The 24053-nt window shown below is 35.8% G+C and overlaps 1 protein-coding gene across 4 annotated transcripts in view; it reads right to left on the reverse strand.

Annotated features, from left to right (window-relative positions):
- Window positions 1-24053, reverse strand: part of LOC149841099 (putative cyclic nucleotide-gated ion channel 20, chloroplastic) — a 120510-nt gene that overhangs the window by 19619 nt on the left and 76838 nt on the right. For 3 of the 4 annotated variants that reach the window (XM_090003590.1, XM_090003591.1, XM_090003589.1), the window contains 2 exons: window positions 19468-19597; window positions 17991-18237 (listed from right to left, as the gene is read on the reverse strand). In XM_090003590.1, the coding sequence (XP_089859716.1) occupies window positions 17991-18237; window positions 19468-19597 (377 nt within the window). Of the gene's footprint in view, window positions 1-12524; window positions 12645-17990; window positions 18238-19467; window positions 19598-24053 lie in introns of those variants that run through there. The other variant, XM_090003592.1, reaches the window with a different exon arrangement.

Below are 24053 nucleotides of genomic sequence, written 5' to 3' on the forward strand. Positions count from 1 at the left end.
CTATGTTTTTGTGGGAGGAAATCTAGTTACCTCGAGGAGTAAGAAACAAACTGTTATAGCTAGGTCAAGTGTTGAATATGAATACCGAGCTATGGCTCAAACCGCAGCTGAGATTATGTGGGTAAAATCAGTTTTGATCGACCTTCAGGTGAAAGTATCCCTACCTATGTTGATGGTGTGTGACAATAGGGTTGCTACATATATTGCAAACAATCCAGTCTTTCATGAAAGGATTAAACAGATTGAAGTTGACTGTCACTATGTACGTGACTTGGTTCAGGCTGGTTATATTTGTACAGATCATGTATCTTCCGAAGATCAAGTAGCTGATGTTTTTACCAAGGCACTCGCGAGGCCTAGTTTCTCTCATTGTTGTGACAAGCTGAGCATGATTGATATCTATGCTCCAGCTTGAGGGGGAGTGTTAAAATTAGTCGTCTGAATTATGTTTTATTCTTAAAATGTTCCTTTTTGATATTTAATATACAAATGAGGGACCCATATGTAATTTCTCATTAGGCTAACCTCTATTTAAACTAGAGGATAGTAGCCCTAATAACATAACGATTCTCTCTCTCTCTCTCTCTCGATTCCTTAGTGCTCCATGACCAGTCGTAACATGAACAAAGAAACCCAGATTGGGGGGGGGGGGGGGGTCCAATGTTGATATTGGATAACCCCCAAATCTGAGGAGACAGTAAGCTTGTCTCTCTTGTACAAGTTGATAAGCTTTCATTTTAGTGATTGCTTATTCCTTTCCATCACGTGAAAGCATGTTGTGCTTCATTTTCTACAGCCTTGAGACCTACCGACTGTCACATTACATTGTGATTATTCAGGCAATTGTTATTTTTATTTTGCTTCTTGCTTTGAAGTTTGCTAATTCCTAGCATTTATTTGGTTATTTGAATTATTAATCAGGACAACATTAGAATACCTCTTTCAGTTACAATCTTAAATAGTCGTGACTGGTTTATTTTGGATTTTTTTTCATGGCATGCTGAGCCTATATTAGCTGAATTGTGGAACTGTGTTCTCATGGGGTCAGGGTTTCCTCTTGTGCATGTCTGTGTGTTGGGTGACTTTGATATTCTTAAAAATTATAGGAGGGGTGTTATGTTGGTGCATTTTGGTTTTTTCAAATATTGACAAAGTAATTGGTGTGACATTCAATGAGCTGGATCATGAAAAACTTCATACGGCTGTATCTTTCTTCTCAGTTGAACATAAATGTGGCTCTGGTTCCTTGGTTGCACTTGCATTCCAGAAACATGTCAGCCTCATTATTGTTAATTTGATCTTTTAAATCAATTTAGTTATGCAAATCGGGTGTCAAAAGGGTTGTGACAATGGCTGGGAAACTGCCCATTTTCTTTGATGATAAGTGCATATTAAACTGCATAAAATCTGACATTCGAAGTGCATACTTTTTGGACGGCTCTGAATAAGCTACACATGTGCTCATGTTAAAATGCCTATTGAGTTGCTTATTCTCTAATGATTAATTCCATGCTAAGGTGCATAATTTGTCTTCTAGCGATCAATGGCCTAGCACACTATATATTTTTCTGAAATTAGCAAATGGCAACAAAGGCAACATAGCACTAGGAAGGGGTGCTTGGGAAATCTTGCCTAATGGGCAATATGGGTTGAATACCTGATGCGGGTACTTGGGTGGTTAACTTGTGCGCAATGACAATAAAACTGATAGAAACCTTAAACTTAAATGTCGTATGCCTGACCGGTTTAAAGGTACCGGCATCGGTGATTGTGCTGTAGAATTGGTAACATGTGAGATATTTGATTTTTATTAATATTTTATTGCTTTGGTACAGGTGCATACATGATATGAATGTGTGCAGCCCTGAAATTCAATTCCTAGGTCCGGGTTATGTTCATGGGGGTGGATATTAACTTATGTTATGAATGAAAAGTTTCATGTGCCTACATTTATGAGACATGTTTGATTATCATGCATTTATGAATCAGTTTCAAGTACATGTGCATACATGAAATCGATGTGTGTTTGGCACATACAATCATGCATAAATGTTCTCATGTACTTATGAATTATGGATGAATGCACGTGTGTTAAGTGATTACATGAAAGCACTTGCACATGGATGGTGAACACATGCATATCATTGTGGTAACTCATGCACATTGTTAAATTGGTTTGAATGGATGTGCATTTGGAGGCATGTTGACTTCATTGCATAAATTGCAAGTGGTTAAGATTTTTACATACGATGCATCGATGGTCTAAATGAATCATCACAGGCCTGGAGAGCCTCGAGCTTGGGTTTCCTCTTTCTGTAATTGTTTAATTTCATCGCAATAATCATATTTATACTATGGTTTTAATTGTGTTGTTCTATTGTTGCCACGGGTGGTAGAACGTGAAGAGCTGCACATGTTGAATTTGCGAGCTTATGGTTGCATGTTGATTTGCAAGCCTATGTTATTAACTTTGCATATTGATTTGCAAATGTGATTGTATTGCACTGTTCATTGTATTTCCACAGGCTGGAGTCTCGTGATGGTTCTCGCAGGGGTAGATGCGAGCTTTTGCCTTGTTTTTGCATGGAGAACTGCAAAACTCAATAATTGGCTCTTAATAAAAAGATAATGAATAAAAACAGTGTAATATACGTTCTGGGATATCTCATCTGGAGAATGAGGATCTTGGAGAACCGGTCTTGGAGAGACTGTGAGGATACAAAAACTTCGTGTGCTGAAATTTGGTCCCCTGAACCCGATATTGAGGTTTCTTCTCCTGCCCATGGTTTTAAGGAGAGTCCGTCACTTTACCTGGGGGTGGTGTGTTTTGACACCGTTGTTGTTTATGGTACCAAGTGACACTTGCGGGCGTAGGGTGTCTCTTGTGTCCCCGACATTAGATGCGGAGGTCTAATGTTCCGAAGGTGATTCGGTCGAGGGCTAAGTTGGGAACCCAGTAATAAAATACAAATTGTGTGTTACGCTACCCTGGGATTGTACCTGTTTGGTGTATCCGCGGGCAACGGTAATTAAAAAGAGAAACTTAAATTGTATGCATTTAATAGGGCATGCATATGGAAAGGAAAACTTTAAGGAAAAATAATAAAGCGTGCATGCATTGCACATAAATGATGCATATTCATGCTATGCATTAGAACATACATATGTTATTTGTTCCTTTAATTGTTATATGTTTGATGGATACATGTTTAACTTCTAATGCATGTTAAATGCTTTGTTGTACTTGATTTGTAATTCATGGTATTGATTGGTGTTCTTTTATGCCTAATGGATGTACCATGTGGTATGAATGCTTACCTGAATTATGAATTGTCATAATTGCCTTCCTCTGAATATTTGTGTGGATTCGTAATTGTAGTTGTGAGATATATAAATGTTGTTATTGATGTTACCTGTCAGTTAACTTCTGATAAATTGTTGACTGTCGTATTATAAACCTTGGCTTATTTTTGGTATAAACTGAACATCATACTTGACACCCATATCATATACTAGATTCATGATGTATCACATTAAAAGTTACAGATTTCCTACTTAGACAGTTGTAGTCTAATTCCTATAAATTTTCAGGTGAAGAATTGGAGTTAGGAGCGACTGCGGGATGAGACTTCGATCGGGATTTTGGATTTATTGTTCCAAGGATAATGTGAGAACTCTGATCTTAATTTTCATTGATATTGAAATGAAAAGAATGTTTTGGTCTTTCTCCACCTGTAATGTTCTGTAATGCTTAGCCCTATGGTATGACTGGTTTCTGCTGTATTTAAAAAAAAAATCTTCAAAAATTTGGGTTAAGATTTCGGAGCGTTACAGAGCTTCATAAAAAATATTAAAAACATGTTGATTTAGAAGAATTCATAAATATGAATATTAGATTAAGGGAGAGAGAGGAACAAGCATTGACACATGCTTGGGAAGTAGCTATGCAACCAAATAAAGAGCCACAAGGCCAACAACAAGATGTCATCTCTGATGTCGAACGTTGGATGTTTGATAGTGAAGATGATTGATGTTTTGTATCTTTTGTCATAAAACTTGTGTGTAACGAGATCTATATTTAGTTGATTGTGACATGAGATGAGACATCTATGTTTAGTTAAATCATGAATGTTTAATGGCATATCTATGTTTAGTTACATCTATCTTGTATTCTATGATTTTTTTTTAGATTTTTAGAGATTTTTTGGTGAAAAATGTGATTATTTACAATACCTATCTTATTTTGATCCCGACCAATATGAGTTATGATACCCTTCTTACATCCTTTCTTTGATTAACTAAGGCCAATGAGTTTTATCAAGAAAAATAAAGGCAAGTTCAAAAGCAAAATAAATATAATCCTTTGAAAACTCAAGAGCAACCTCATTTATTAGAATACTCTCTAACATATGCTTTACACTGTCCCAATGTTTTAAAACCCACGAGAATCGACTCGGCAATGCATGACTCATGACTCAGCAGGTCAACTGAGTGACTCGGCAGGGTCATGTTAACCTTCAAATGCATAGAACCTATAGATATTTATAAATATATGTGTATATCATATACAACTATATAAGTATACATTCATATATTTATGTAAAATATACACATCATATACTTATCTATAAATAAGTACACAAATAAATAATCTACCTATATATGACTAGTCTGAGTCATAAGTTGACCCAGTCAAGTCATGGCTGAGTCATATGAAAATTTGGCTGACTTGGCTGAGTCCTGTGGCAAACCTGGTCGTTTACATGCTTGACCAGGTAACTGGCCCAGTCGAGCAAAGTCGACCGAGTGACTGAGTTCACTCGGCATGTTTTTAAACACTACTATGTCCAACCATCCTATTCTTATTAAAAAAAAATTGGATACCAACAAAGAATGTATGGGTCAAAACTGTTAAAAATATATATACACACATACATATATATACATGTCTATATATATATATATAAATTATGTAATTCATTTGTAATACCCGACAGGGGTATTTTTGCCTTTTTACATAGTTGTTTATTGAAACAACTATTTTTTAATTAGGTTATTTTATCTCTTTATTTTTTGTAATTTCTTTTTTTTAATCCCCTTTTTTGTACACGCATTGGGGTCCCACATAGAGTTGTTGGAACCCCCAACGGTGACAGATGTGACCATTGGGGGCTCCCAACGTCTCTATGGGGAGCCCCCAATGGCTCTCCCTTTTTTGCTTCATTTTTTGTATAAATAGGGGTCATTCCCCCTTGTATAGGTCATGGCTTTCAAGTCCCATTCCAATAAATATTCTATTATTTTTCATGTTTGTGTAGCCTTTTTAGGCTTTCATATTGTCCCTTTGTGGACTTCTTGTTTGAATGCCGTAGTACTTGTCCATTATTGGACTTTGTGAATGCTTGGGTTACAGTTAGGCCTATTTTCTTACATGGTATCAAAGATTGGTCTCTAGAAGAATAGCTCGTGTGTTGCGTCATCACGGTGGTCGCCTCGAAAAGCATGCCACTCAAAATTTGGATTCAAATAAAGAATTTACCCGGTATGTATCGCATACTTTTTAAAAGGTGTCTCTTGTATTATTTATCTCATGCATTATGCATGAGAAAACACTTATTTTCTTGATCATTATATATATAAATATATATGGATAGTTTTGTTATTTTCTTTGGATTCTCTACTTTAAATATTTACGGTATGCATTTGAAAATGTATTTAAAATGTAGTAGCCTCTTGCTAAATATGTTAAAAATGAATAATTCTTTAAAGAAATCATTAAATCTTGTGTGTAAGCATATCTCCATATAAAATATTTGTTTTAATTATGCATATTGTCATAAAAATTATATTTTACAAGAATATATGGTTTTCCTTTAAAATCTTAAATATTATGCTTTTCATATTGCTAATTCCCTTGTTGTATGCTTTTGGTTTTATCATAATATCATGAATATTTTGCATATTGACATGTTCATGTCTCATATTTTATGTGATTTCAATGGTTGACTTTAAGATGTTTCTCTCATTATACGAAACTAATTCTTTGAAAAACATTCTCAATTGGTTATGCTTGAGAATGATCTTAGATGTTTGTATTCATCTCTATTTGACTTTTATATAGAAAGTGAATCTTGTATTAGACGCTTTAAATGCATTTTATAATGTTAACTCAATTTCTCTAAAAATGTGTGATAGTCACACAAAAATAGATTGCATTATGAATTATGTTAGGTATAATTTCATACCTTCTATATAACCTACGTGGCTATAAGTTATTTGATATCTTATTGCTTCAAGTATTCATGATTGATAGTAATTATGTTTACTTTGATATTGTAAAAGGTTCTTCTAAAAACTTTATATGTATTATTTCCTTAATATTACATGCTTTGTTTGTCTCATAATAGACTTTTGATTTAAAAGACTTCCTTTTAAGATAATATGTTATTGTCTTCTCTTTAAAATTTAATAGAGTTTTTGTATGTAATGTGTCCTAGCGCATCTATTCCTTGATCGGTGAATTTATTTTGAGGAATTGATTATGTTAAGCATGATTCTTGTTTATTCAAAAGGTTGTCATAAGACAAATTGTTATGCATATGACTGCACTTTTTCTAAGATTGGTCATCTACCATTATTGGTTTTTTCGATTTGAAATTGTCTTTTAATATCGATTCCTGTTATGAACTCACCTATTTGAAAAATGATTTCTGTGAGTATTTATTGCCTTCTTATGGCATTTGTGTTGTCCATCACAGACTTTTATATGATGCATCAATCTTCTTAGCCTTATTATTGTTAAATCAGAGATGTTTGTTGGGGTGAGTTGTGTGCACCTCGTTTTATGTCATTTTAGATTGTCAACTTGTAGTTTGACTCTAACTGACAATTATGTAATCTCTGATTGCGAGTATATTGAATCACTCATTTTTTTTGCCATTGTTTTTATTATGGATGCTTTTAATTATGTGTATCTGTGATGGATATCTAATTTTTGAAACTATGGTGTTTCGAAATATGGTCAAAATTGATATTTTTTAATTGCATTAGTGTTTCCATTATAAGCCTTCTTACCTCGGGTGTCTTCTCCTTTTTATGCCTCTTATCTAAGTGTCATTATATGTAGACAAAAGATGTTTTATTCATACCTTTGTATGTGATTTTTAGCTCATTGTTGACTTTGTACTCTTGCTCTAGTAGCTGATACACTTATTTTAAGTGTTATTATTGTTAGAAGACGACCTTCAGGTTTACCTGCACAAGGAAGGAAACAAGTGATAGAGAAAAAGGGGATGAAGGAGGTCATGACTGAAAATCATTCGTATGCATTGATCTATTCGATAATACATATATTAAGTGGTTACAAAATAATTAGGGCACAAAAATACCCTTTAAAGAGAGTTAAAAATACAACATAACACTACTATATGGATACGGGTGTGGATTCAATCCAGATCCGTAAACTAGGTAAATGACGACTTCTTTTCACCCTCCCTCAAGTTGTACATGATCTTGGATCATGAACAACTTGCCTTTTAACATCCAAAACTTGTCCTTTGTTAATCCTTTTGTGAATATATCTGCAACTTGTTCTTCTGTTCTGACAAAATTGGGCTCAATTTCTTTTTCTTCGACCTTTTTCCTTACAAAATGTTGATCTATCTCAATATGTTTTGCCCGACTATGATAAATAGGATTGAAAGACATATTGATAGCACTTTGGTTGTCACATAGTAAAAGTGATTGAGCAATCGATTCTCCTATCTCTGTGAGGAGATGTCTTATCCATGTAGCCTCTACGGTCGCAGAAGCCATCGATCTGTATTCGGCCTCTGTGCTCGATCTAGCTATGGCTTTCTGCTTTCTACTGCTCCAAGAAACTAGGTTTGACCCAAGAAAACTGCAATAACCAGATATCGATCGGCATTCATCTGGATCTCCTGCCCAATCAGTGTCAACATAAACAATGATCTCATGTGCGGCTTGATTCAGCCCACTCTTTCTGTAGACAAGTCCATCGCCAACTATGCCTTTTAGATATCTTAATATTCTCTTAACTGCCTCCATATGTGACATACAAGGTTCATGCATAAATTGAGATACTTGATTGACAGAATACACTATATCGGGTCGAGTGAATGTTAGATATTGTAACATACCTACTATGTTGCGGTATCTAGTAGGATCTTCATATAAGTCTCCCTCTTTATAGCTCAATTTCTGATGCATGACACTTGGGGTTGCCAAGGGTTTGCAATTCATCATACCCGCTCTACTGAAAATGTCCACTGTGTACTTGTGTTGAGTGAGAATAAGAATATCACCTATCTTGTCGACTTCCACCCCAAGAAAATATCGTAGATCTCCCAGATCTTTCATTTTAAATCTCTGATTCAACAATTTCTTTACTTCCTCAATATGAGTTTCACAGTTTCCTGTAATGATGATGTCATCTACATATATCAATAAGAGTGTGGTCACACTCTGCTTCTTGTAGATAAATAATGAATGATCAAGAAGAGATCTAGAGAAACCATGTCTTTGTATTTCAAGTGAAAAACTCTTGAACCAAGAACGAGATGCCTGTTTTAAACCATATATCGCTCTTTTTAATCTGCACACATATTGATTAGCATCTTGTTCCGCACAGCCTGCGGGCTGCTCCATATAAACTTCCTCCTTTAGATCTCCATGCAGGAAGGCATTTTTAACATCTAGCTGACTTAATGGCCATCCATGTTCAACAGCTAGACCCAACACAATTCGAATGGTCCCCATTTTCACAACATGACTAAAGGTTTCATCAAAATTCTGCCCTTGCTGTTGTGCGAATCCTTTGGCAACAAGTCTGGCTTTGTACCTTTCAATAGTCTCATTAGGTTTATATTTGATCTTGTACACCCATTTCGATCCAACTACATTCCTATTTGGTGGTCTGGAAACAACCTCCCAAGTGCCACATTCATGTAAGGCTTCCATTTCTTCATTCATCGCTTCAATCCATTTCTTTGAGTTGACAGCTTGATAAAATGTGAGAGGCTCATCTTCTTTGTTTATGGCTGTCAAAAACAATTGAAAATCCAGAGAGAAATTTTTGTAGTTGACCCATTTGTCAAGTGGGTGTCGAGCCCGAGTAGACCTCCTGATAGCCAACGTCTGTGAAGGAGTAGGAGGTATATTAAGGTCCGGACAGGGAATAGGGATAGCTGAAAGTTGCTTTTCACGTCGGGTGTAGACGATACCCTTATACCTTCCTGTTTCCAAGGGTTGTGCAATAACGTCTTCTGATTGTGATGCACCTTCTGTCTCCTCACATGTTTCCTTTTGACTACAGTCCGGAGGGCATTCATTATTAATGTTGGAAAAGAGTTTGGAGCTTAACCATGGGTGATATACCTCAACATTGGACCATGAGTTGGAGGGATTAGTTGGTTGATTATCAAAGTTCATCTCATCAAAAATAACATTTCTCGACACTTTTATGTGTTTGCTCGACGGATCATAGCACCTATACCCCTTATAGTCATCCGCATACCCCACAAATCTACACTTCAAAGCTTTGTCTTGAAACTTATGCCTCAATGAGCTGTTAACGTGCACATAACAAACAGACCCCAAAACACGTAATTCATGGTAATCAGGATGAATGCCAAAAAGAGTAAAGTATGGCGATCTGTTTTCCAACAGTGTCATAGGCAGACGGTTTATCGCATACACTGTAGAGTAAAAAGCCTATGTCCATAAAGTAATAGGGAGTTTACTATCATGCATCATGCTCATTGTACTCTCAACAATGTGTCAATGCTTTCTCTCAGCAATCCCATTTTGTTAAGGTGTGTGTGGGCAAGACACTCTTCTCCTTATTCCATTATGCTGGAGAAATTCAATAAAATCACTTGAGGAGAACTCTCCCCCTCCATCACATTGGAAGTGTAGAGAAATGATTTTTGACAAAGGAATAGAACTTTTGAAATAGTCCAATAACTTCTGATTTATGCTTCATGAAGAATATCCAAGTATAACGCGAATAGTTGTCAACAAAGATAAGGTAATATCTACTTCTCGAGCCAGAAGCAATTGGCGCAGGACCCCAGACATCTGAACATATGATCTCGAAAGGCCTTGAAGCTCTTTTATTGATTGAATTGAAGGGTAAAACATGACTCTTACATAAATGACAACTCGAACATTTTATTTCATTTGCTTTTGAACCCAAACTAGACTTGGGAATCAAATTATTTGAGACAAGTTTTTCAATAAAATGACTGCCACAGTGACCCAAACGACTGTGCCAAAGAATTGGCTTATTACATTCAGAAATAGCAAAAACACACTCAGAAGAAACCAATGATGGACGCTGATAGAGCTTCAAGGATGAACAAGTGGAATGGACTGTGAAGGAGGGATCTTCTTGAAAAATGTACATATTGCCTCGTCTTTTTCCCTCAGCGAATGTCTCTCTTGTGCGAAGATCCTTGACATAAACAGAAGAGGGAGTAAATTCTACTGAGGCATTAATATCATCAACAAGTTTTGAGACGGAAACAATATTTTTCTCAATATTTGGAGCATAAAGAACATTTGAAAGTTTGAGGGAAGATTTAGACATGGGTATAACAACATTTCCAATGTGTGAAATTGAATGATGAGTTCCATCTCCTGTGACTATACTATTTCTACCAACATAAGAAATAGGGTGAGTTTACCCGCATCACCTGAAACATGGGTTGCTGCCCATGAATCAACGTACCAAGTGCCTCCATCATTCTGCTTCATATTCAGTCCCGCCAGTGCTGCCAATAGTAACTCCTTTACTTCTCCCCTGGCCTTTGAGTTTTTTGTGTCTTTCTTAGCCTCTTGTTGTGAAGATTTTCGTTTATTTTGTAGATTGAATCAACAATTTGCTTTAATATGTCCCCTTTTTTTACATAAAAAACAGATAGGAATGGGCCTTTGACCTTGTTGATTGGGAGAAACATTGGGCGTTGGAAGTAGTCCACGACCCCCAAAGCCAGGTCTTCCCTGTCCGCTCCTGCCTCGAAAGGCACCACTTCCTCTTCCTCTGCCATAAGTCAACCCTGTGGCAAGAACTTCTTGAGTCCCAGATTGCACATAATTTTCTTCAGAGAAGCCCTTCAGACTCATCTCATATTGCAATAATTTTGCACGTAGATCTTCGAACTTAGGAAGATCTGGGAGACACAATAAAGACATTCTTAGAACATGATAGTCTGGCCCCAGCCCACTTAGAGTTTGTTGTACTTTATCTTTATCATTAACCACACATCCCACGATAGCCAACTGATCCGTGATGGTCTTCATTTTATTTAAGTATTTCAGGATAGACATGGAATCTTTCCTCAACATCTGAAATTCTCGCTTAAGAAACACAACTCTGGCCTCAGATATTTGTGAATATGTCTGAAGTAACTTGTCCCACAATTCCTTGGCTGAACAATCATCAAGAATGGCTACAAGAACCTCTTGCGATAATGTAGAACTGATGTATGCCACCAATGCTTGGTCACTCTTCATCCAAGCAATGTAATCCGGATTTCTGAGAAAAGCAGTAGAAGATACCCCTTTACTATCTTGCTTTTCCTGCAAGATAAATTCTGGAGGGGTTGGAATTGACCCATCCAAATGTCCAGAGAGATCTTGGCTCCTTATGAAAGGAAGGATCTGTCTTTTCCAAGTCAAGAAATTGGTGTTGTTTAACTTCTCAGAGACGAGTTGACTAAGAAAATTAGAAGAAAGAGCTGTTTGTGGGAGCGAGGAGTCCATTGAAGAAAAATACGGGAAGTTGGTGTTAAAAGAAAAAGAGAATTTCTGGACAGATTCAATCGAATAAAAAATCATCCACTTTTAATACTCAGCCACTTTTAATATTCTGCCTTTTTTTTTGCAGAAGTTAATAAACCAAGAAAATTATATCTTGTTGTGGCCAGCGAACATGACAAGACTGATTATATCAACACTGAATCGGATCCTTATTGAATGAGTATATCTAGTTTCTAAAAAAAAAAAAATTGTAATCTCGAATAATAAGAATGATAAATATGAAAACAGAAATATTTCAAATGAGACCAGCTTAGCAACAGAGGACCCTGTCGATAATCCCTGCTTAAATAAGCAGATTGTTGGCAACGAAGGAAGATCAGAATCGATTAACGTGGAGACACGTTACCGATTCTTGAAGAAGAAAGTTTCAGAAGTGGACACTTGAAACACAAAAACGTTTTTTGGAAGAGGATCTGGGTTTTGGATTCTGTGAAAACGCAAATTTGAAGAAACCAGATTTAAAGAGAAAGAAATAACGTATTTAAAGGGAAGAAGAACGAGCACAAATTTAAAAAGGGAACACGCAGATTGAAAAGAGAACGCAGACTAGGTTTAGAAAGGAGAACGCAAATTGGGTTTAGAAAGGAGATTGAATGCAGATAGAAATAGGATGGGTTTTGGAATCTGAGAAGACGCCGATTGGAAAAACCCAGATTTAAAAGAGGGAAAACGTAAATTGGAACTCACAGATTTCTTGCCTTGGAACTCAACATCTCTTTAGACACCCCTTTTTAGAGAATCAATCCCAAGCCCAACTTCAACGAAGCTCTGATACCATGTTAGAAGACTACCTCCAGGTTTACCTGCACAAGGAAGGAAACAAGTGATAGAGAAAAAGGAGATGAAGGAGGTCACAGCTGAAAATCATTCGTTTACATTGATCTATTCGATAATACATATATTAAGTGGTTACAAAATAATTAGTGTACAAAAATACCCTTTAATGAGAGTTAAAAATATAACATAACACTATTATATGGATATGGGTCTGGATTCAATCCAGATCCGTAAACTAGGTAAATGACGACTTCTTTTCAATTATATGTAGACAAGAGATGTTGATTCACATCTTCGTATATGATTTTTTAGCCCATTGTTGGCTTTGTACTCTTATTCTAGTCGTTGATACACTTGATTTTGAGTGTCACTATATGTAGACAAGAGACATTTGTTCACACTTTCGTGTGTGATTTTTAGCCCATTGTTGGCTTTGTACTCTTGTTTTAATCGCTGATACACTCATTTCAAGTGTCATTATATGTAGACAAGAGGTGTTTTTACACACTCTTGTGTGTGTCTTTGGCTCTTTAGTGACATGTTGTTTATGCTCTTGGTCTAGTCGTTGATACACTTGATATTTGAGGTTTGGACGACTAAGAGGTGATTGCTTGTGATGGTTAAACCGATGCTCTAATTTACTCATTTAAATGTTTGAGATTGTCTAACTCATCTTCTCTTCTATGAGATATGATTGATTGAAACAATTTCATGCATCTTGCATTGTATTATTGAAGGTGGCAAAATATCACTTCTTGATATTAGTGAGAATGTAATTTTTTGCAAATTGGTTTCGATTTGCATATATCATTCCCTTTAACATGTGGGATTTTTTAATTCTGTAATGAATTTTTAAATCTTTACTACTTGTTTTTCTTTGAATGAAAAAATATTTATCGATAAAAGATCATGCAATTCATTGGTTATATATATATATATATATATTGATATTTGGTTCTCTATACTTAAACTCACTCTAGGATGTGTGAGTGGATTATGTTTATCCTGTCCACATTGTGGTATGCATAAATTTAATTAACTCATCTTTTATTGATAAAAATTGTTATCTTTTCATTGTTGTTTCATGTTCATGGTTCACATAATTGCATGCATAAAGACTAATTAGTTCTTTCTAAAGATTTTGAGTCCTCTAAATAAAGATTTTTTCATGCCTTTGTGCATTTGTACTCCTTTGTGAGTATTTCATTGTGCCTTTGTGCACTTAGTGTTAAAATATATCTAATTCATATATATGTATATGTTTATATATATATATATATATATATATATATATATATATATATATATATCTAAAATACTCGATAGGGGTATTTTAGTCATTTCACAAGTACCCGATAGGGGTACTTGTTTTTCTTTTCTTTATTTTTTGCAAATTCTTTTTTTCTTTTTACTTTTTATTTTTTGTATTTTTGCCCACCTAAAAGGGGCCCCACCATGGAGTCGATGGGGCCCCCAACGGTCACATTTGTGACCGTTGGGGGCTCCCAACGATTCCATGGGAGCCCCTAGGTGGCTCTTCTTTTAAGGCCATAAGGTCACTCCTCCTCTCCTTCTTTTGTGTATAAATAGGGGTGAACCCCTCTTGTATTCTTCACTCTTGAGAGCTCTCTCTCTTTTCAATAAGAGATATATATATTTTTATGTTGTGTTGTCTCTTGTGGGTTTGGGTGTTTGCCCTTTTGTTTGTTCATTAGTGGATGTTGTAAGTGCTTAATGCACTCTTTGCTTTTCCGCATATTTCATTGCGTCTGTGAAAAAATGGCTTATCTATCAACTAGATGTTAAGAATGCATTTCTAAATGGCGAATTAAATGAAGAAGTTTACATGGATCCCCCACCAGGAGTATGTATTGGTAAAAATAAAATTCTCAAACTTAAAAAGGCATTATATGGTTTAAAACAAGCCCCAAAGGCTTGGCATGATCGATTTAGTAATGTAATCACAAGTTTGAATTTTCGTTCATGTTATACTGACACTGCTTTGTTTGTGAAAAGTGCAGGGTCTTCAGTAGTTATTTTACTACTTTATGTTGATGATATGATCATCACTGGAAGTGATGAGCAAGGAATTTATGATATTAAGAAAGTTTTAAAAGAACATTTTGACATGTCTGATCTTGGTTTCTTAACATACTTTTTAGGGATTGAAGTGGCATACTCTCCGCAAGGGTGCATTCTCTCAGATGAAACTGGCTGCTGACATTTGTTCCAAATCTGGTATCTCTGATGATAAGAAGACAGAAACCCCTAAAGTCATCAATGCAAAATTAAGGTTGGAAGATGGAACACCTCTCGAGGATCCTACTCCCTACCGGCAACTTGTTGGGTCTCTAACCTACTTATCCATTACTCGGCCAAACATAGCTCATGTTGTTCACTCTGTCAGTCAGTTTCAACATGCACCTACAACAGTGCACATGAGTGCAGTCTTAAGGATCGTCAGATATATCAAAAACACCATAACTAAGGGAGTTTTTCTTTCCTGCTCCTCATCACTTGATTTAATTGCTTATACTGATGCTGATTGGGGAGGAAATCCCAATGACCGAGTCTCAACTACGGGATTTTGTGTTTTCTTAGGTGACTATGATTTCTTGGAGATGCAAGAAGCAACACAAAGTATCCTTGTCCTCAACGGAAACGGAATATCGTACTATGGCCACCACAACCATGGAACTTGTATGGCTAAGAAGTCTTTTCAGTGATATGGGCATTGTCATCTCTACTCCTTCAAAGATGTGTTGTGATAACAAAAGTGCAATTTATATTGCAAGCAATCACACCTTCCATGAGTGTACTAAGCATATTGAGATGGACTGCCATTACGTAAGTGATGAATACCTGAGAGGAACCATAGCACTACCTTACGTTACATCTGAGTACCAGTTGGCGGACTTCTTCACTAAGGCCCTTGCTGCTCCTCGTTTTTTGTTTCTCCTTAACAAGCTTTCGGTTATATCCCCGTAAAGCTTGAGGGAGGGTGTTAAAATATATGTAATTCATATATATGTATATGTTTATATATATATATATATATATATATTATCTAAAATACCCGATAGGGGTATTTTAGTCATTTCACAAGTACCCGATAGGGGTACTTGTTTTTCTTTTCTTTATTTTTTGCAAATTCTTTTTTTCTTTTTACTTTTTATTTTTTGTATTTTTGCCCACCTAAAAGGGGCCCCACCATGGAGTCGATGGGGCCCCCAACGGTCACATTTGTGACCGCTGGGGGCTCCCAACGATTCCATGGGAGCCCCTAGGTGGGGCTTCTTTTAAGGCCATAAGGCCACTCCTCCTCTCCTTCTTTTGTGTATAAATAGGGGTGAACCCCTCTTGTATTATTCATTCTTGAGAGCTCTCTCTCTCTTTTCAATAAGAGACATTTATATTTTTATGTTGTGTTGTCTCTTGTGGGTTTGGGTGTTTGCCCTTTTGTTTGTTCATTAGTGGATGTTGTAAGTGCTTAATGCACTCTTTGCTTTTCCGCATATTTCATTACACTTAGCCTCTTTGTAATTCTTCTGGGTTAATCAAGTTATCTTTGGACTTGATCTTATTGAAGATATTTTCACATTAAAGTCATTTTTCGAACTTGATTTTCTTTTAGTCTTGAAGACATTTTCACATGGTGCATAATCAATGCTTCTTAAGCATTTTTATAATGAATAAAAGATTTATTATTTTACTTTGTGTTCTTCCATTTATACCCTTTTGTGGGTCTTGTTTGAAGTGTCTTTTACAGACACAATTTTGAGTGATTCAAGTAATTTCGTGGAAGATCACCATTTCATTTAAGATAATTTTTATGCAGAATTGTGTATCTCTTCTTAATGAATCATATCCTTTAAGTAATCAAATCTTCTTATGATCAATGTTATGGTTTCTTGACAAATAAGTTGATTATAATTTAATTTCATCTTTGAGGGATGCTTCTCTTGTCTTTCTTAAAATCTAATGATTAAAAAAGTTATTACTATTTTGTTTAAACTATGTTATTCTTGCTTACAATATATTGTTGATTAAAATTTTGCAACTCTTAGGCTAGAATATTTTTTTGTGTACTTGAAGTCTTCTTTTGGTTTGTTCTTTCTATGCAGGATCTTTAAGATGTGATACCTTCGATACATCATGGAGATAACCAATGAAGGTGCTTAGGGATGATCACCAATAAAGGCATTTTGAATACTTATATTTGCAAGATTTTTCCGAGATGTCATAAAGATGGAGATTTCCCTTGAAAACTTAGACTGCTTCCCAAGATTCTTTTTGTATTTTCAAACTTTCAGGATATCTTTCTCCGTCAAGTTTGAGGGGGAGTGTTAAATATATATATATATATATAAATTATGTAATTCATTTGTAGTACCTGATAGGGGTATTTTTGTCTTTTTACATAGTTGTTTATTGAAACAACTATTTTTTAATTAGGTTATTTTATCTCTTTATTTTTTGTAATTTTTTTTTTAATCTCCTTTTTTGTACACGCATTGGGGGCCCCCAATGGCTCTCCCTTTTTTGCTTCATTTTTTGTATAAATAGGGGTCATTCCCCTTGAATAGGTCATGCCTTTCAAGGCCCATTCCAATAAATATTCCATTATTTTCATGCTTGTGTAGCTTTTTTTAGGCTTTCAGATTGTCCCTTTGTGGACTTCTTGTTTGAATGTCCCTTTGTGGACTTCTTGTTTGAATGCCGTAGTGTTTGTCCATTATTGGACTTTGTGAATGCTTGTGCATTCATGGGTTACACTTCCGCCTATTTCCTTACAAAAACATGTGTGTGTTTACATATTGGTCAATCAATATTAGGATGTTTTATTTGATTCTACATGATTCCCTAGACGAGATCGCACTTAACCTCTCCTGCCGAAAAATATGAAAATTTTGAAGAACCCCAACTTGGCTTGTGCTAAACCACAAAACTCTGCTCAGGAGAGATTTTAATTATGAAAGCTGAAATAAAAATATTACCTAGGTTTTACCAGCAAAAAAGAACCCAAACATATTGACATGAGAAAATAATTGAGTGTGCCTTGAAAAAACTCTCATTCTAAGATCAAGTGTACCTTTACTATTTCAATTAAATTATGACTAACTAAATAAAAAATTAGTCCCAAATAATATATAGAAGACTTATGTTCCACAGAAAAAAAAGGACACATGCAAGGCCCCCACAGTTCCCTGCATATTACATAAATTTCCTTTTTTAAAAGGAAATGCTTTCAAGAATTCAGATTTTTAGGTGCGAATATGAGCATTATTATTTCAGGTTTAAGTTCATAAATTGGTTTCAACCATGTGAAGTTTAGAAAAGAACCAAAACTAGATAGGCATAGGAGAAAGGACCTCTATGCACTGAGGTATGCTCAAGGCACCATGTGATCAGCTCTTCACCACAAACATCTCCTTCTGAGAGAACACTATATCCCGTCTCAGCCCATTTGCTCTCCATTTTTCCACGAACAATGAAAAACATCTTCTCAATTGCACAACCATAGCGTAAAGTTTGACTCCCTTCTATGTAGAGTTTTGGCTTAAGCCTTTCACAAATCGCATCCAAGATATCATCATCCATCAATGTGAAAATTCTAACCTGCAAATAGAAATAAACAGCATGTTGTGTTAGGAGAAAGGTTTGATATGTATATGCGAGTGTGTGTTGTGTGTGTGTTCACACACACACACACACACACATATATATATATATAGGTAATCAATATCATAAAGGAAAATGAATAAAGTTAATGACACACTGTAGGCTGACACATTAATTTGACTGCATCCATAAAGTGTCCTGGTGCATCCAAGTGTCATGTCATTTGAAATAAGATACCCATGCCAACTGAAGTGCCCTCTCACATAGAAAGAAAGTCATCCTTATATGAACATAGTGACCAGATAGCAATAGTGGTGCCACTAGGGGTGCACACGAGCCGAGCCTGGGTTGTTCAAGCTTGGCTCAGCCAGTAATATTTCAGCTCAAGCTCAAGGTCGAGCTTGAACAGTACTGTCCAAGCTCGCTCAGCTCCGAGCTTGAGCATACAAAAAAAAAATGTTTTATGTTTTTTAAGGAGGTGGGATTTGATCCCGCCACGGTAAGAGAAAACAGTACAAGGCCTCACCAATAGGGTAGGCCAACAGTTTTTGCTATGTAAGATGCTGGGGAAATATACATGTGAAATCAGTGACTCATTATCAAAACATAAAAAGCATTTTGGCCAGCCGCAGGATTCAAACCTGACAACTTCTAAAAGTAGTCCAACACTCCACCCATTAATGCTACAATACCCTTCATGATACATGACAAAAAGAAATTATACATAATACTTATCAAGCTTTTCGAGCTTAATCGAGTTCCACAACTTGATTAATCTGGACAGAACCTGGTTCTGTGTTCAAGATCGGTTCATTTATTTTCGCGGACAAGCTTGAGCTGAGCTCGCCTCGTTGTGCACCCATAGGTGCCACTATGAGCTTGATTTTCAAAACTTTCTTTTTAAAAGGTTTAAAAAAAGCGAAAATACATAAAACATAGGGGATGTGCACATTTAAATATTTTAAGAAAATATTAAATTTGAAAAAGAAAGGAACAAACTAAAAATTATGAAAGATATATAGTCAGACATGATGTATCAAAGGAAATATGCCATTGAGAAACTTGCATAAGATGATTTAGTGCATAAGGATACGGTTGCTCAATAAGAATTTTATATGCACTAATAATTACTGTTATATGCACTAATAATTGTGGTAGTATTACTTCATCTGGTGGCAATCACACTACACTAAATTAATATTCTTACTACCAAATTACGGCAAGTACCTTTTTGATAAAATTAAAAAGATGCCTTCGTATTTCTCGTTGGAGATCCTCAGGCAAATTCTCAAGAAGTTCTTCTTCATTTACACCATGAGTGGCTGCCCAATTGAACCTTTCATGTTGTCTAACTCGCCTATATTAAGCAAAACCAAGCAAAAATTAGAGCCGCATCAAAATTGATATTGTTTCATTGAATGCAATTATAAGTATAATATTCAAAAATAAAAAATATATAAATATCTCTCCACACAAAGGAAAAATTAAACAAACATAAAAATGAAAGTTTTAATATGAAAAAGGCAAAATTAGGAACTGTAATATTATTTGGTAAAATGCATATTTCCATCCCAATAAATTTGATTATAGACTTGCTTTATTTAGCTTATCGACACATGCTGATAAATTTTAGAGCAAGACTTGTCTAGACTATTTTGAAAATGGATGCTTGTAAAATTTTTCCACTGCCAAACCAAGATACAAGAAACCAAGAGAGGAAGCAATGAAAGGGAAAAGTTAGAAGAAAACTTCATTAAAGAGAATAGGGCAAATACAACAGCATATAAGAAACAACCTCTCCACTAACATCCTATCAGAAATAAGACTAAAAAGGCCCTCTTACTTTGACTTTTATAACAGCACTACCAAAGAGGACAAGAATAACCTTATAAATAATAAATGTACAAGTGGTAAGACACACAACAGTGATACACCAATATTACATTTTCCAATACTCCCCCTCAAACTTGGTATGATGTAAGTGGAATCATCCTAAGATTGGTAAGAAATTTTTAAGTAGGGAGCAAGGCTCTTAGTGAATACATCTGCAATTTTCTCTTTAGAGGGTACATACTCAAGCAAAATCAGCCCATCTTCATATATCCTCCTTGTAAAGTGACAATCTATTTCAAAGGACTTAATCCTCTCATGAAACTCAAGATTTTTTGCAATAGAATGACACTCATTGTCACAAAAAGTGGGTTCTGTTATGCATTGGAACTTCCAACTCTCCCAATAGCATCTGATCAATATAATCTCAGCTGTAACTTGGGTCATGGCCGAAATTGTAACGACCCCAACTCATCCCCGTTGAAAAGTGAAAAATTATTATTTTTTTAAACAAATGCGGAAACCAAAACCAAAGGATTCAGTGCCTCACAGACTTAACAATTTTCAAACTACAAGAGATCTCTACATTGAACCATCTAATCAAAATAACTAACTTTATTAATCCAAAAAAATCAAAGTTTGAGAACAGAATTAAATTAAAGTATAAAATCATAGAGCCACACTGTCCAAGAATAACAAAAGTAAGTCACGCAGTCTTGTAGGCTCCCTATGGCAGTCGTTTTCATCACTGAGTTCTAGATCCTGTGAAAAACATAAGTATTGGGTAAGAATCAAAGATTCTTTATACGAATTTCTCTAAAAATTCAAATAGGCAAGAAAAAGCATAAATCAAATTCATGCAAGTTTTCAGAAGAACATAACTATAACACTTTCATAATTCAATTACCATTCAATCATTTAAAAGCAATTATCATGCAATAACATTATCTTACATGAAACAAAACAAATAAGAATGCATGAACTAATGTTGAACAATAAATATGCATGATTTCAATGCACATGCATGAACAATTTATTAAGTTATTATCAGAGTTCTCTTTCGCATGCATAACCCTATTAAATGTACACAAGTTTAGTTTCACTTTTCATTAAACCCGCCGATACTCAAAACGGGCACAACAAATTTCCGAAGTTCAAGATAGGTTATCAGTTGCAGTTTAACACACAATTTTATTTTATTACTGGGTTTCACACTTGTTCCTCAACCGATATCAGAAATCAACACCGTTCATCGAAACATTAGAAATCAACATCTAATGTCGGGACACCAATGAAATCAACATTACCACTTTCTTGGTATACCAATAACAAGAGTTGTGTCTACAACACCACCCCCAGGCAAAGTAGCTGAAAACTCCCTAAAACTGTGGCTGGAAGGCGAACCACCATATCGGATTCAGGGGCAAAATTGCATACAGAGTTTTAGTATCCTCACGGTTTTCCCAAAACTGTCATCCAAGATTTTCACACTGTGGAAGGGACATCCAGGAAGAAAAAAAATATTAATTACAATGTTTATCTCTTTTATCTTTTTAACAAAAGTCAAATTCTTTACAAAAGAATCGTTTTGTAAATCAACATGCAAAACACAATGCGGGACCTTGGCCCGTTACAATTTAACAGAGCAATTAATTTAGAAAGCCAATAATTTCAAAATGGATTTTGCAATGCATACACACAAATCTTAGAGCAACACATGCTCTTGGCCCACATGGCTTACAGTGGTTCACATCAGACCACCGATGCATCTTATGCAAAAATCCTCATTGAACATGTAACCATACTTAGAGAGATGCACCGAACCCTAGGTAGAGAGAGAGAGAGACGGCTGCACAGGAAGAAAAACTCGTTAATTCATATTAGGGTTGCTCTCTATGTTAAATAGAGAGAGGCCAAAAGAATAAATTACATCTAAGTCCCTTATTAAATAAAAATTTCAAATAACCTCCAAACTAAGAAGATTTAAACTTAAACCACCAATTCTCAACACTGCCCCTCAAGCTGGAGCATAGATATCAATCATGCTCAGCTTGTCACAACATTTTGAGAAATTTGGTCTAGCAAGGGGTTTTGTAAACATATCTGCAACTTGATCTTCCGACTTTAGATATTTGGTAGTGATATGTCCAGCTTGAACCATATCTCTTACATAGTGGCAATCAACCTCAATGTGCTTTGTTCTCTCATGAAAGACAGGATTGTTCGCTATATATGTTGCAGCCTTATTATCACACATCATGGTCATAGGAGAGGAAACCTTCACCAGAAGATCATGAAGAACAGTACGGACCCACATTAATTCAGCAGTTGTTTGGGCCATAGCCCTATATTTTGATTCTGCACTCGACCTAGAAACCACATTTTGCTTCTTACTTCTCCATGAAATTAAGTTGTCTCCCAAAAACACACAGAATCCTGTGGTAGATTTTCTATCCACCACAGATCCTGCATAGTCAGCATCAGAATAGGCCACTATCTCCAGAGTTCCACCTTTCCTGAACAATAACCCCTTTCCAGGAGAAGATTTTAGATATCTGAGAATCATTATAGCTGCATTCCAGTGTACCTCAGTTGGTTTATCCATAAATTGGCTAACTTTTCTTACTGCTAAAGCAATATCCGACCTGGTCACAGTTACATAAAGTAGCTTCCCTACTAGTGAGCGATAGTTTTTGCTATCAACCGGTTTTGACCCTTCTTCAAACAACTGAACTTTATGATCCATGGGAATATTTGCTGGTTTAGCTCCCAACATTCCCGTTTCCTTTAATAAGTCAAGAACATACTTCCGTTGAGACAAAAACATCCCTTCACGGCTCCTGGCAACTTCTATACCCAAAAAATATCTAAGTGAACCAAGGTCTTTTGTAACAAAGTGTTTTTGAAGATGAGCCTTTGTGGCTTCAATAGCTTTCACATCATCTCCTGTAAGAATGATGTCATCCACATATACCACCATAACAACTATGCCAGAGCTAGTTTTCTTGATAAATAGTGTATGATCGGTTGCTGACCTATTAAAGCCAAAGCATGACATCACTTCAAACAACTTTCGAAACCATGCACGAGGACTTTGTTTCAAGCCATAAATCGACTTTCTCAATCTACACACCTTCTGACACTACCCCTCAACCTCGAATCCTGGAGGTTGTTGCATGTAAACGGTCTCAGATAGATCCTCATATAGAAATGCATTTTTCACATTTAATTGGTACAAGCTCCAACCATGCTGAACAGCTACTGAGAGAACAAGACGAATGGTACCCATCCGTGCAACAGGAGAAAAGGTTTCAAAGAAATTAATACCATATGTCTGAGTATACCCTTTTGCTACTAATCTGGCCTTGTACCTTTCAATAGAACCATCAGATTTGTACTTTAAGGTATATACCCATTTACATTCAACAATGTCAGCATCTGCTGGGGAATCAACTAGATCCCATGTATGCTGAGATACTAAAGCATCCATTTCTTCTTGCATAGCCAGCTTCCAGCGATTATCAAGTTCTGTCTGTTGATAGTTCAGAGAAATAGTTTCAGCAGATAAGGCTGAAATAAAAGACTTCATCTGATTTCCAATTCTGGCATCAGAGACAAAATGAGATATGGGATATAAGGTACATTGTCGTGTACCCTTTCGTAGAGCAATAGGCATGTTATCATCATCATGAAGATCACTATTGTCAGTAGAACTTACCTCAGGGGAAGAAGAAGATGAAGGCACTTGCGGAGGTGGAGCTCTACGCACATATACCAATGAAGGATTATTAAATCTGGAAAAGGATGAAGTTTGGTTCGGTAATGAGGGCACAGATTCCAAAGGAAAAGGAGGTATAGGTAATGGAAAAGACTCAGTTGGATCAACCTGCAGCAGAGAACCGGTACTAGAGTAATATGGAGTGGATTCCAAGAAAGATACATCCACACTAATATACTCTCGGCGAGAAATAGGATCATAACAT

This window comes from Nuphar pumila, chromosome 4, assembly GCF_984573655.1.
Source record: "Nuphar pumila chromosome 4, dmNupPumi1.hap1.1, whole genome shotgun sequence".
In the NCBI taxonomy this organism is placed as follows: domain Eukaryota; kingdom Viridiplantae; phylum Streptophyta; class Magnoliopsida; order Nymphaeales; family Nymphaeaceae; genus Nuphar; species Nuphar pumila.